This window comes from Octopus bimaculoides, chromosome 9 (genome assembly GCF_046866305.1).
Source record: "Octopus bimaculoides isolate indiv1 chromosome 9, ASM4686630v1, whole genome shotgun sequence".
Classification (NCBI taxonomy): Eukaryota; Metazoa; Mollusca; class Cephalopoda; order Octopoda; family Octopodidae; genus Octopus; species Octopus bimaculoides.
The window spans coordinates 76,506,015-76,519,431 of NC_142936.1; the positions used below are offsets into that span (position 1 = coordinate 76,506,015).

At 36.5% G+C, this 13,417-nt stretch overlaps 1 protein-coding gene across 1 annotated transcript; it reads left to right on the forward strand.

Annotated features, from left to right (window-relative positions):
* Positions 1 to 6,430: 6,430 nt before the first annotated feature.
* LOC149134214 (uncharacterized) lies at positions 6,431 to 8,465 on the forward strand. Its single transcript, XM_089357817.1, is given in 2 exon segments — positions 6,431 to 7,768; positions 7,770 to 8,465. Coding segments are annotated over 2 exon segments (2,034 nt in total).
* The last annotated feature ends 4,952 nt before the right edge of the window (positions 8,466 to 13,417 follow it).

Here is a 13,417-nt window from a genome sequence, read left to right on the forward strand (position 1 = left end):
GTTCCCACTTCATTTCTTTTTTGTTTCCTTCCCTCTTTCTTTTTTCTTTTTCCTCCCATTCTCCTCCTGTTTTCGATTTGACCTATCTCCTCTTTCTAATCATACACATCTCTCCACGTTCCTAAATTTTAATTCACACCAAAAATTCCCCCTCGATCGAACAACACTATTTACAAGGCTCTATGCTTGGAATGACCAAATATAACTACCATTGGAACTCACACCATTCTACTTGAACTGTAAATACAATATCTTTATGTGTCTCACTTCTATTTTCGTTCTACTACTTCCCTCTGTATTTCATATCTTCTCTACAATAATTAATACTCAAACATTTTCTCGCACCGTCTCTGATGAAGGAATATATAAAATATCCCGGAAACAGCTGTAAGATCTTTTCTTTATAAATGTTCTGAAAACTACTTACAGCCTTGGATTTTTTTATTTCATTCTGTCAATTTTAAATATATATACATTTATATATATATATATATATATATATATATATATATATATATATATATATATATATATATATATATATATATATATATATATATATATATATATATACATATAATATATATATATGTATGTATGTGTGTATGTATATATGTATGTATGTATAAATATATATATATATATATATATATATATATATATATATATATATATATATATATATATATATATATATATATATATATATATATACATATATATATATGTATATTGATACATTTATACAAACATGCATAGACATATTTATACATACACACACTTCTACTTTATGTCTTAAATCTTAAGTACAAAACAAATATATTCAATACATCTTCCTGTTAATCTTATACATATATCTGTGTGTGTGTGTGTGTGTGTTCGTACTTATGTGCATTTGTTCGTGTGTATGTTTGTGTATTTTATATGTGTGTATATATATCAAGCGTAGTGCAATAGCTTCTTCACTGTATGTTCTATGTGCATATATAATCCTATTCTAAACTAAAACAAATAACAATAATGCACGAATTCGATAATTGAAAGCATTGTCTTTCTACGACCGTAGATTATTATATACAAATGACTCCCTCGCATCGTATTACTCAACCATTAATACGTCTATTCTCAATACCTACTAGACACACAGCAATTCGATATTCATTGGTGCATATATATTTTTTTAATACCTTCATATAAGTTTCTCTTATGCTATATCTTATGCTTCTATTATTCTTTGTATCAGTAGCATTAATGGCTCAATCATTTTATTACTAGCCGTTTTCTGAAAGAAAACAAATGATGATTTTGGAGGAAAAGGAATTGAAGTGATCGAGGGCGCATTTTCATAATAATTGACGAAGAACAGCAAAATGGCAGCCCCAGATGCATGATGTCATTCGTCAAGATGTCTGCTAAAGTAAACAGGGATATTTTGATGATATCCAAATTAATGAGGGGAATAACGAACAAAAATTCGACAATTTGAACTTTGAAATAAAATCTAGTAAGTCTTCTTAATTGTTTCTTCTTCATCACATTCTTCCTAGAATACCAGTGTGTAACGAAGGTTGTCCAAGGTATACTTTCCTATTTGGGAATGAGATTCAAATCTATCACAAGCGATCCAACAATGATTGCTTTTATTATTTTAAACTTTCTCAGTTCAAACCATTCTAACAAACATAATATTTTGCTAAACGATTACTAATATTTTCTTTTAATTCTAGTGTACTGCTTAAACTCGATTGATTACATATAGAATAAAAGTTTACTAATAAATCAAGCTAGTCCCAACATTATATATATATATATATATATATATATATATATATATATATATATATATATATACATACATATACATAAACATATATATATGCATGCTTATATATATGTATTATATACATATGTGTATATGTGTGTGTATGTGTGCGTGTGCGTGTGTGCGCGCGTATGTATGCATGTATGCATATATGTATATATGTATGTATGTCTCTTCTGTATTTAATAATTTAAATTCTTCCTCTGAAGAAGGAGCTGGTTTCTAACAATTACGCAAAGATCCATCTTTGGAATGTAGCTAACGAAAACAATGTCACATCTTAAACCTCGCATAGTTTTACCGTTCCACTTACGGATTCTTTTTTTTTTTTTGTAGTGTGCGAATAAGTTGGCTGATTTGTTTTTCCTGAAAGTCCAAGCTTTATCCACACTGACAATTACTCTCTTTACTCTTTTACTCTTTTACTTGTTTCAGTCATTTGACTGCGGCCATGCTGGGGCACCGCCTTTAGTCGAGCAAATCGACCCCAGGATTTATTCTTTGTAAGCCCTAGTACTTACTCTATCGGGCACTTTCTGCCGAACCGCTAAGTTACGGGGACGTAAACACACCAGCATCGGTTGTCAAGCGAAGTTGGGGGGGACAAATACAGACACACAGACATACACACACAGACATACACACACATACATATATATACATACCTATATACGACGGGCTTCTTTCAGTTTCCGTCTACCAAATCCACTCAAGGCTTTGGTTGGCCCGAAGCTATAGTAGAAGACACTTTCCCAAGGTGCCACGCAGTGGGACTGAACCCAGAACCATGTAGTTGGTAAGCAAGCTACTTACCACACAGCCACTCCTGCGCCTAATTAAGCATTTACTTACAAAACCAAGTGTTCCAATTGGTATTGGTATAAATGTAAATTTGTAATCCAGATATAGAAACTGGATATAGAAACAATGTATAGTTATTTTCAAAGAAATATTCACATCAGTAGGACAGCATTATGATGGTACATATTTTTTTCTTGTATATATATATATATATATATATATATATATATATATATATATATATATATATATATATATATATATAGAGAGAGAGAGAGAGAGAGAGAGAGAGAGAGAGAGAGAGAGATATATATATATATATATATATATAATATATAATATAAGGATATAATCTTTATAAGAATTTATCAAGTAGTCAGCGTGAAAAAACCTCATAAGGAAAGAAAACTCATCGTTTTTTTCCATAAATATATATAATATAATTTATATAAGGGCATTACTATACAGTAATGCCTCACGCTTAACATACACATATATATTGTCTGTGTGTTGTATGTGTTATAAGGTAGTTAATGAATAATAAAGACCATTTGTATTGCACTAAACTGAGAATAATTATTCATTCTATTTATTTAACTACGAATATTATATCTTCATTTTTAAAGTAGCTGAATGAATAATAGCTATTGAGAATTAACGAATAAAAGAACATTAAGTGACTGCTGATATATAATACCACAATTATTTACAATTAGCGAGGACTGATTGAGTTAAGGAAATAAGAGTGGCTTTTCGTCAGATTTATCAACGTAACTCCGCGTGGTGTCTTCAGCCATAATTAATATCTGAAGATAGAATAATTGAAACGACATCACATAAAAAAAAACCCATAGCCTCAGGTAGAATCTTATAACTCTCTTTTTAGTTAGAAATAGAACTTATACATACATACATATATATATATATATATATATATATATATATATATATATATATATATATATATATATATATATATAGCTAGCTAGAGGCGATGGCTTCTTGGAGCTAATTCACGGCAGCTTTCGTCCTAATTTTGGGACTGCCATGTTGGCTTGGCGATAACTATTAATTTCCAGTACCGCTGTCGTAGTCTCCTTTAGAGAGACTTAGAAATATTAATAACTCTATTTCTGAAAACCAGTGGATAGATTCCACTGAAATTAGATAAATAACTTTCGAACAGACAGTCAGCAGCGCCGCCTGGCTAGGGCTTGGCTGCTCTGCATTGACAAGGGGCAACACCCTGAAACTAGTCTGCAGATGCCAAACCAGCAGGGGGACACTGCTGACCTCCCCTGTTCGAAGGTTATAAAGGACACAGGTTTCGTGTGTCACATAGCTAGCTAGAGGCGATGGCTTCTTGGAGCTAATTCACGGCAGCTTTCGTGCACTACCACGTAGAAGTGTGTATGAGCGGATCGAAAAGTTTAAAAGTGGCCGGATAAGCGTGACGCAGGAAGAGGGCACAGGGCGCCCAACAACCTCCACCACTGAAGAGAAGATTCACTTAGCTCGAGAGATGGTAATGGTGAACCGGTTCACCATTACCATCTCTCGGATCACTGCTCTTTGTTCTTTGGTGCACATTGCTAGTGAAGCGGCCATGCTTACACAGTAAAGCCAAAAAGAAAAATGGCGCGATCAGGCTCAAACTTTGATTATGTGACCACAATAGTACCAACTATAAGCATGCATGCGCAGAGGGCAGTGTGACAATAACAAAAATATGGGCTGTATTGTGTCCTTGAGCAAGACACTTTATTTCACGTTGCTCCAGGTCACTCAGCTGAAGAAATGAGTTGCAATGTCACTGGTACCAAGCTGTATCCACCTTGGATAGCATCGGTAGCGTGGAGAGGGGAGGCTGGTATGCATGGGCAACTACCATTCATTCTTGCGGGATCGATAAAATAAGTACCAGTTTAGCACTTGGATCGATGTAATCGATTACCCACCTCACCAAAATTTCAGGCCTTGTGCCTATAGTAGAAAGAATATGTATGTGTGTATGTACGTATGTATGTATATATATATATATATATATATATATATGTCTGCATGTATGTGTGTATACATGTATGTAAGCAAGCAGGTTTCTTCGCAGCAATTTCAATTTTAGGAAATTTGGAAAGAACTAGAACAATATATTGAATTATGTTAACGCACATTATTTATAGGAGAGAAACAGACATCGTCGCTACAGTGACTAACGAGAACGACGGTCGCGTTTCGCCTTTATACAGGTTTGGCAATGCTATGCACACGACTCTTACCTGCTTAAACAAAATTCGTGCCTCGTTGTATAGGAAACAGTGAAGAAAATTTTCACTGATATTGCTCGAGCTTGCAGGACTGAAATAAAATTCAACATACGCAATTGAGATAGCATTAAATTGAAATCCACATCTATGTATCGTACCAACTGTATACACACTGTCAAGCATGATGCTCTAGAATTTTTATACATGTTGTTTTATTTTTAATCTTCATCACATATTTTATAGGCCTTCTTTGTTTGAAACCCCAAGCTTAATCTTGCCACCTAAACGTTAATCAATTAATAAACTCCGTAATCTATGGATTAGTAAGGTGTCATTTCACCAGATAAAATCTCCAAATCATTTACGTGAGTATTCAATTAAGAAACCGAAGATTTTGACCTTTCTCTTGCATTCATCTTCATTGTATCTTTTACTAACATATTTTGCTATAAATTGAATATTCTGGCAAATCAAGTTAGGCTCATCGAAAGAGCCTTTCATACACCGCAAGCTCAGCAATAATTTTAGATTACATTTCAAGATTATAACCTCATAACAGCTTTGAAATTAACTATTTCTATCTATGTACAAAGAACTAAATACTTGACATTCTCTTTATGTATAAGACAAATATAAAGAATATTTCATTATAACCTTTGAAAGTAAACAAAACACTGAAACTTATTGATAACTTATGTTCACAAGGCAAAATTGTAAAATATATTATGAAGAAATGAATTGTTTTTACGTGCATTTTTATGTGTACGTGTGCCGGAATCAGTGCAAGTGTGCATATGTACATTATGCATGTGTGTGTGTTACTATACATATTTGATTGTGTGTGGAAACACAAACATATATATATATATATATATATATATATATATATATATATATATATATACACACACATATACCTACGCATATGCATATATATTTTCTCACCCACACACACACACGTACATATGTGTGTATGTGTGTGTATGAATGTGGGTGTACGCGTGTGTGTTTGTGCGTGCGTGTGTGAGATCGATCAGAACAATGTGAGTTATTAAATGGGTTTTTTTTCTCTACAGATACCTGAACATTTCTCAAGTACACACATATATAAGCATATATATATATATATATATATATATATATATATATATATATATATATATATATCACCAGATAGCCAGTGCGCTAACTTTCAACGTTTCATATTGATATATTTCAACTACCAACCAAAATAAATTTGAAACTAATTCATCATTCCATTTAGGAACAAAGGTCCTTTTAAATATTAGCGAATTTATACAACCAAAACCACAAGACGGATTGAATACATCTGACGTTAATAGTACTAATGAACAGTGCCAAGATATACATGCAGCATGAGAACAGCAAGATAATTACATTTTTATGACTAAAGTAATAATTACTTGCATTTCTCAAAACAAATACTTTTGAAATACAAATATATTTAGAATTACAAATAATTGTCAATATATAACCAGGACTTTTAGGATCAGTCATTACATTGTTTACTATATCTTTTAAAATGGTAACATCATTTCAGTTGCTTGTGCTTTCTCTTATAATCTTCTCAAATGATGTATCACTTGCACAATTCTTCAACAACTGTAGCCCAGCTTTGTGTTCTGATCCTGCCACACATGGCATAACTGAACGTTGTTCGTGTCGCCCGGACTGCTACATCTACAATGAATGTTGTTCTGACATGGATCAGAACACCACTTCTGATCACAAAAAACACTTTCCATCGATATATTATAGTTGCAGAAAGGCTAATGGTTCCTATTATTATCAGTTTGATTGTTGTCCACTTAATCATGATGTTACAGAATATGTAAACAGCTGTGAAAATCCTGACTCCGATGACCAACTACAAAATATACCTGCTTTTGGTAAAACAAGTAAAAGACTCTATAGGAACCTATATTGCGCTCTCTGTCATGGAGAGGAATTCATTCTTTGGAATATTGTGTATAAGTGTAATTTAAGCTCTAATGTAAGCCTTGAAAATTTATCAAATTATGTTAATAATAGATGTATGCGAATTGTAAAGGCTCCGGCGAAGAAATTTAAACATTATTTGCATTCTTGTATCCCATATTTTTCGAGTTGTCCTCAAGATTACAATAATACCGAAGAAAGAATGGCATGTGAGACTGAGCCAATGGCATTAATATATGTAGATAAGAAATATATATCATATAATAAGAAATATGTATATAATAAGTTTTACAAAAATAGAGACTGTGCCACGTGTAACGGGATTTCTGAAGTCCAATGTAGAGTATTGTATATAAGAAAGACTAAAACACCTATATTTAACTCACTAACAATCCTTTTCAATTATCATACCAATTTTTTAGAGATAAGAGATGCATTAACTGTAACTGTTCTACAGTTGCCATCCTGTTCAAAACAGGCTGTCTACGATATGAATACCAATCAGTGTCGACAAGTTATCTACCATCCTCCACTAAACTGTACATCAACAAGATTAAATGAATCTGAGTATTACATCACTAATGATGGTCGTCTCTACTTAAATAATACCCAACGTTTGCTGAACCAATCAGAATTCATTCGTGATTCTCAAGGTATAATAAGTATCTGTGTAAACAATGGTACCAATAATATATCAAGTATCAATGGTATATCAAAATATTCCGTAGCTGAGAGCTATATCACATTAGTGGGACTAGTGATCTCTATTCCAGCTCTAGCAAGCACTATTATTGTCTATCTCTGTATACCTGATCTCCGTACATTACCAGGTAAATTACTCATTAGTCTTTCATCAGCACTGTTTGTAGCTGAGCTTCTCTTTCTTATCTCATCACAAGTCACTAAATCTACAGTGCTGTGTAAATAAATCTTTAGCTGTGATGTTGCATTATTTCTTTCTAGCGACTTTCTTCTGGATGAATGTCATGTCATTTGATGCCTTGCACACTTTCTCAGGACTTACACAACTTCGCAGTACAGGAAAGTATACCAAGAGATTTGTATTGTATTCTTTATACGCTTGGATCTGTCCACTTGTAATAGTAACTATTTCACTGATATTCGAGTACACACCTGGAAATCACGGACTTTCTCCGGAATACGAAAATGTTATTTGCTGGATTACAAATGAAAAAAGTTTGCTATGGTTTTTTGCAATCCCCGTAATGATTATTTTATGTTTTAATATCATAGCTTTTACCCTCACTGCTAGAGGGCTCTATTTGGCAAGTAAACTTTCTTCGAAATATTTATCAAAACACAACAAACCGGACTTCATCATTTGCGTAAAATTATTCTTTATCATGGGACTAACATGGATATTCGCATTTCTGTATACGTTTACAACAATTGAAGAATTTTCTCTATTATTTTGTATTTTAAACTCATTCGTTGGATTATTTATTTGTGTATCATTTCTATCAACAAAGTCTGTCCGTCGCAATATCCTCCAGAATTTAAAAATATTTACAAAATTGCCGGCAAAAGAATCTGTTGATTTGACTTCTGCTCATAAAACAACTTCAATAGATATACGTACAAATAGATCTGTTAATTAACTCCGCAGTTTTGCCGTTACGCAAAACTTGTATGAATTTAATCTGGATGAATGTCATGTCATTTGATGCCTAGTACACTTTCTCAGAACTTAGACAACATTGAAGTAAAGTAAAAGGTACCAAGAGACTTTTTTTGCATTGCTTATGTGCTTGGGTCTGTCCACTTGTAATAGTAACAGCTTCACTGATACTACTATCTCCAGAATATGAAAATGCTATTTGCTGGATTACAAATGGAAAAAGTCTGCTGTTGTTGTTTGCAATCCCTGTAATGATTATTTTATGTTTTAATATCATCGCATTTATCCTCATCGCTAGAGGTCTGCATATAGCCAGTAAGCTACAAGGAATTTATTTTTCTTTGAAAGCTTATCTGATACAAAAGAAATTAAACGACACAATCTAGCTATCCAAGTTGTAATTACAACTATTTACGCAACATTTTTAACTTAAAATATTTAAAAGATATCTTCTACACATTCCTTTAAAAACCACCTAATAGTACCTTTCTTGACGTTTTAAATACTTTTATCACATTTTTATTATAAAGAATGGAGTCTAAAACAACTCTGCCATTCATTTTGTATAAATACAATTCTAATTTTCCGTGTCTTACTTCAGATGTCTATATACGCATAAAGATAGAATTTAAAAAATCTGAAAATCTTTCGTGCTTCATTATTCTTTATATAATTGAATGCAACTTTGTAAAACATGCCCTGTTCCGACAAAATGCTATTAAGATTGTATGAAGGATGTTATACAGCGTTTGGAGTAAATAACCTATTCAAATTACACAAAATACTACAATTTAATGTGTCAACTGTACAAAAACATGTCTGACTCACATTTTGGCTCAGAAACGTGTGTTTTATTCAGGAATATAACAGTTATTTTTGTTCATTTTTCCTGATCACCTTCGATATCTTTTAATTATGATATCCATATCACCTTTCCGGTGGTATCATCACTTATTGAAGGCCCACTGCTGTTCGTCATTTGGCTGTAATCCTTATTAGTCTACATCTCTCTCTAACTCTTTCCCGCCTCTTATCTCTACATCTCTCTCTCTCTCTCTCTCTCTCTCTCTCTCTCTCTCTCTCTCTCTCTCTCTCTCTCTCTCTCTCTCTCTCTCTTTATCTATCTATCTATCTATCCATCCATCTCTATCTATCTATCTATACATCTATCTATCTGCAGTCTTCTTTTTTCCATCTCTTTCTCCCTATCCCTCACTAACTATCCCTCTGTATGGTCAGACGACTTAAAGAAATATCCTTGACCAAACTAGCAATTGGTAAGCTTCACAATCTATAGAATCTCTCTTTTCACTAACTCTCTATGTGTGTGTATGTGCGTGTGTGCGTGTGTGTGCGCGTGTGTGTACGTATGTACGTATGTATATATGAATATACATATGTGCATGTGCTTGTACATACACACACGCACGTACACTCACACATACACTCACACATACGCACATACATATATGTATATATATATATATATATATATATATATATATATATATATATATATATAGGAGAATTCACGAAAAAACAACAGACGAAGACAGGTGGTGTAAAAACAAATGGATGTATTAGTATAACGCTCGGGAATAGAGAAAGTCTTTAACGTTTCGAGCCTACGCTCTTCAACAGAAAGGAACACAGAAAGAAACAAGGAGAGAAACAAGGAGAGAAAAAATATATGTGTAGTGCTCTGCGATCTATCATGGCGAATGCCGGACAGAAGGATCACACAGGAGAGTTAAGAAGAAGGGAGATAACAAAGAAGTAGTGATCTCAAAACGAAGGTGCGTGTGTGTGAGAGAATGCTGGTGATCTTAACGTATGCATGTGTGTATGTAGGTGTGAAGGTGTGAAAATGTGGGTATGTGAATTGGTCAGTGCTGGTGTGTGCGTGGTGGTGTGTTGTGAAGTGATGTGATGTGTGATATGGTGTAGCGTGGTGTGATGTGAGGATGTTGGGAGGTGGAGGAAGCGAGAGTGGGGGTTAGGCTACGGGTGGGGTGTGGGTTAGGCTACGGGTGGGGGTAGAGGTAGGGGTATTGGGTAGGCAGAGGCTGTGGTGGGTGTAAGGGATGGAATGGGGTGGGATGAGGTGGGATGGGAAGGAATGGGAACGAATGGGAACGAATGGGAACGAATGGGAAGGTGAGATAGGAGTGTGTAGGGGTGGGATGGGCTATGAGGGAGGGTTGACGATGAAGGAGGACGGGGAAGGTGGGTATGAGAGGAGGGGAAGGTGGGTATGAGAGGAGGGAGAAAGAGAGAAGGGAGAAACAGAGTAAGGGAGAGAGAGTAAGAGAGAAGAGAGAAAGAGTAGGGGTGAAGAGAAGTAGGAGTCGGAGCAGGAGAGGAGAGGTGTGTGGGAGGAAGTAGGAGGGAGGGGAGGGGTAGAGAGGCAAGGGGAGGGGTTAGATGAAGAGGGGAGGAGAGTTGAGCCTATGTGGCACAAAGGAGCGAAGAGAGAAGATTAATCCCTGTTCACAGCGTAAGCGGGAGTCCGGATGGCCCCTGTGCAAGGACAATCCAAACACGGACAGTTGTTGCTGCGAGGAGTGACCGGTAGAGCGGAAATGGCATGACACCGGGGTGTCATTGCAAAGGTGAATGGCCGGAGGTGTTCCGCGAATCGGTCGGCCAGGCGGTGCCCCGTTTGTCCGATGTACAGAGAATGGCAGAGAGAGCAGGAGATGCAATAGATGATGTTGGTAGAAGTGCAGGTGAAGGAGTCGGTGATGCGATAGGGTCGAGGATGGGTGCCGGTGAGTAGGGTGGTGTTGGAGAGGTAAGGGCAAGTGCGGCAGCGTGGGCGGTAGCAAGGGAACGAGCCAGGTTGGGAGGTTGGGCTGGGGAAGAAGCTGTGGACCAAGAGGTCTCATAGATTGTGGACTCGTTTGAAGGATGAGAAGGGTCGGTCAGAGAAGATGTGTGAGGTGGAGGGGTCGGACTGGAGGCGCCGGAAAGCTCGGAGAATGGTGCGTTGAAGAGGTAGGGTATTGGGATGGTAGGTGAGGGGAAAAGGGAGGCGGGAGACGGCAGGGTAGGTTCGGGTGGAGAGAGCAGATGCACGGTCCACAGAACGTGCTCTGGGAAGGGCGGTGTAGATGGTAGTGAAGGGATATCCCCGTAGGATGAAGTGGCGAGCCATGAGTTGAGACTGAGTCTCAAAGTCATGGTTGTCACTACAGAGCCTGTGTAGACGGAGGAATTGGGAATAGGGGATGGAAAGCTTGGTGTGTTTAGGGTGGGAGGAGGAGAAGTTGAGATAAGAGTGTAGTCTGTGTGTTTGTAGTGGATGGAGGTGGTAAGAGTGCAGGGATGAATGCTGACCGAAATGTCAAGAAAGGGGACAGAGATGTCAGAGATAGTGCAGGAGAAGTGGAGGGCAGGATGGAAGGATTTGACAAAAGAGAGGAACGAGTCAAGATATTCGTGGGAGAGTGAGATGGCACCGATACTGTCATCATATAGTTCGAGAGTAGGACCAGTGAAACTTGAGAATATTTGTGCCTCAACATAACCAACGAACAGGTTCGCATAGTTGGGGCCCATTCTCGTTCCCATGGCCATTCCCGAGATTTACTGGTAGAAATCACCCGCGAACGAGAAGCAGTTGAGTGAAAGGACAAGTTCGGCCAGACGAACGAGTGTGGAGGTGTCGGGTTGTGGGTTGGGTCGTACGTCAAGGAAATGTTTAAGTACACGCAGCCCCTCGTCGTGAGGGATCACTGTGTAGAGGTTCTGAATGTCGAGGGTGAAAAGAAGCTTAGAAGAGCCAGGAGGGAAGGAGAAAGAGTTGAACAAACGAAGCGCGTGGTTGGTATCATGGATGTGAGAAGGAAGAGAAGCGGTAGAAGGAGGTGTCTTGAAGTTGGCGGAGAGCTTCGGCCTTGTAGAGGTTCGCGCGCCATACCACCATGGCTCCACCCCTATCGGCCGGTTTTATAATGATGTCAGTGCGGCGTCGGAGGGATCGAAGGGCTGTGAGGTCGGCTGGGGAGATGTTGAGTCTCCCAATACATACCAAGTCTTTTAAAGGACGATCTGGACCTGTTAAAACACCTCCCAAGATCCATAAACAATGATACCGCTATTATATATCTTGATGTGGTAAACCTCTATACTACAATCCCACACCAATATGGACTAGAGGCAATAAATTTCTGGCTTGTGTAATTCGTTCATGAAATTCCAGACAGAACTGAAAAAAGTTTCATCACTGAAGGATTGAAGTTTATCCTCGAAACAACTTTTTTTACTTCGACGGCAATATTTACAAACAAATATCTGGAACTGCAATGGTTACAAAAGTTGCTCCAACTTACGCCAATCTAGTCATGGCTTACATGGATGTCCAGATATATGAACAGTCTAAATTCAAATAGGGCTTGAACTTCCATAAATATCCACTAGAAAACTGGAAACGCTGCCTAAATGACTGCCTAATCCTATGAACGCACACATTTGAACAACTTATAGATTTCAAAAATTTAGTCAACAGCATAAACAATAATATCAACTTCACCATGGAATACAGTAAAACTCAACAACCATCCTTGAATATACTAATCATCAAAAGAGATTGAAGTAGACATTTACTACAAACAAACAGATTATAAACAATACTTACTGTTCTCATGCCATCCCAAACACACGAAGAATAATATTCCCTTTAATTTAGCAAGAAGAATCTACACAATTGTCTTAAACCCTGAAACTCGCAACAAAATCTCCAGAAACTAAAACAAATACTATTTAAAAAGTAATATCTATTAAAGCTAATAGACAACGGAATTGAACGTGCCAAAGCAATAAATATCCAAGAACTACGCAAAACGCTCCATATACATCCTATAATCTACCCTTTATTACAACATACAACCCAAGAAATACAGTTGTTTAAAATATTATACACCAGAACAT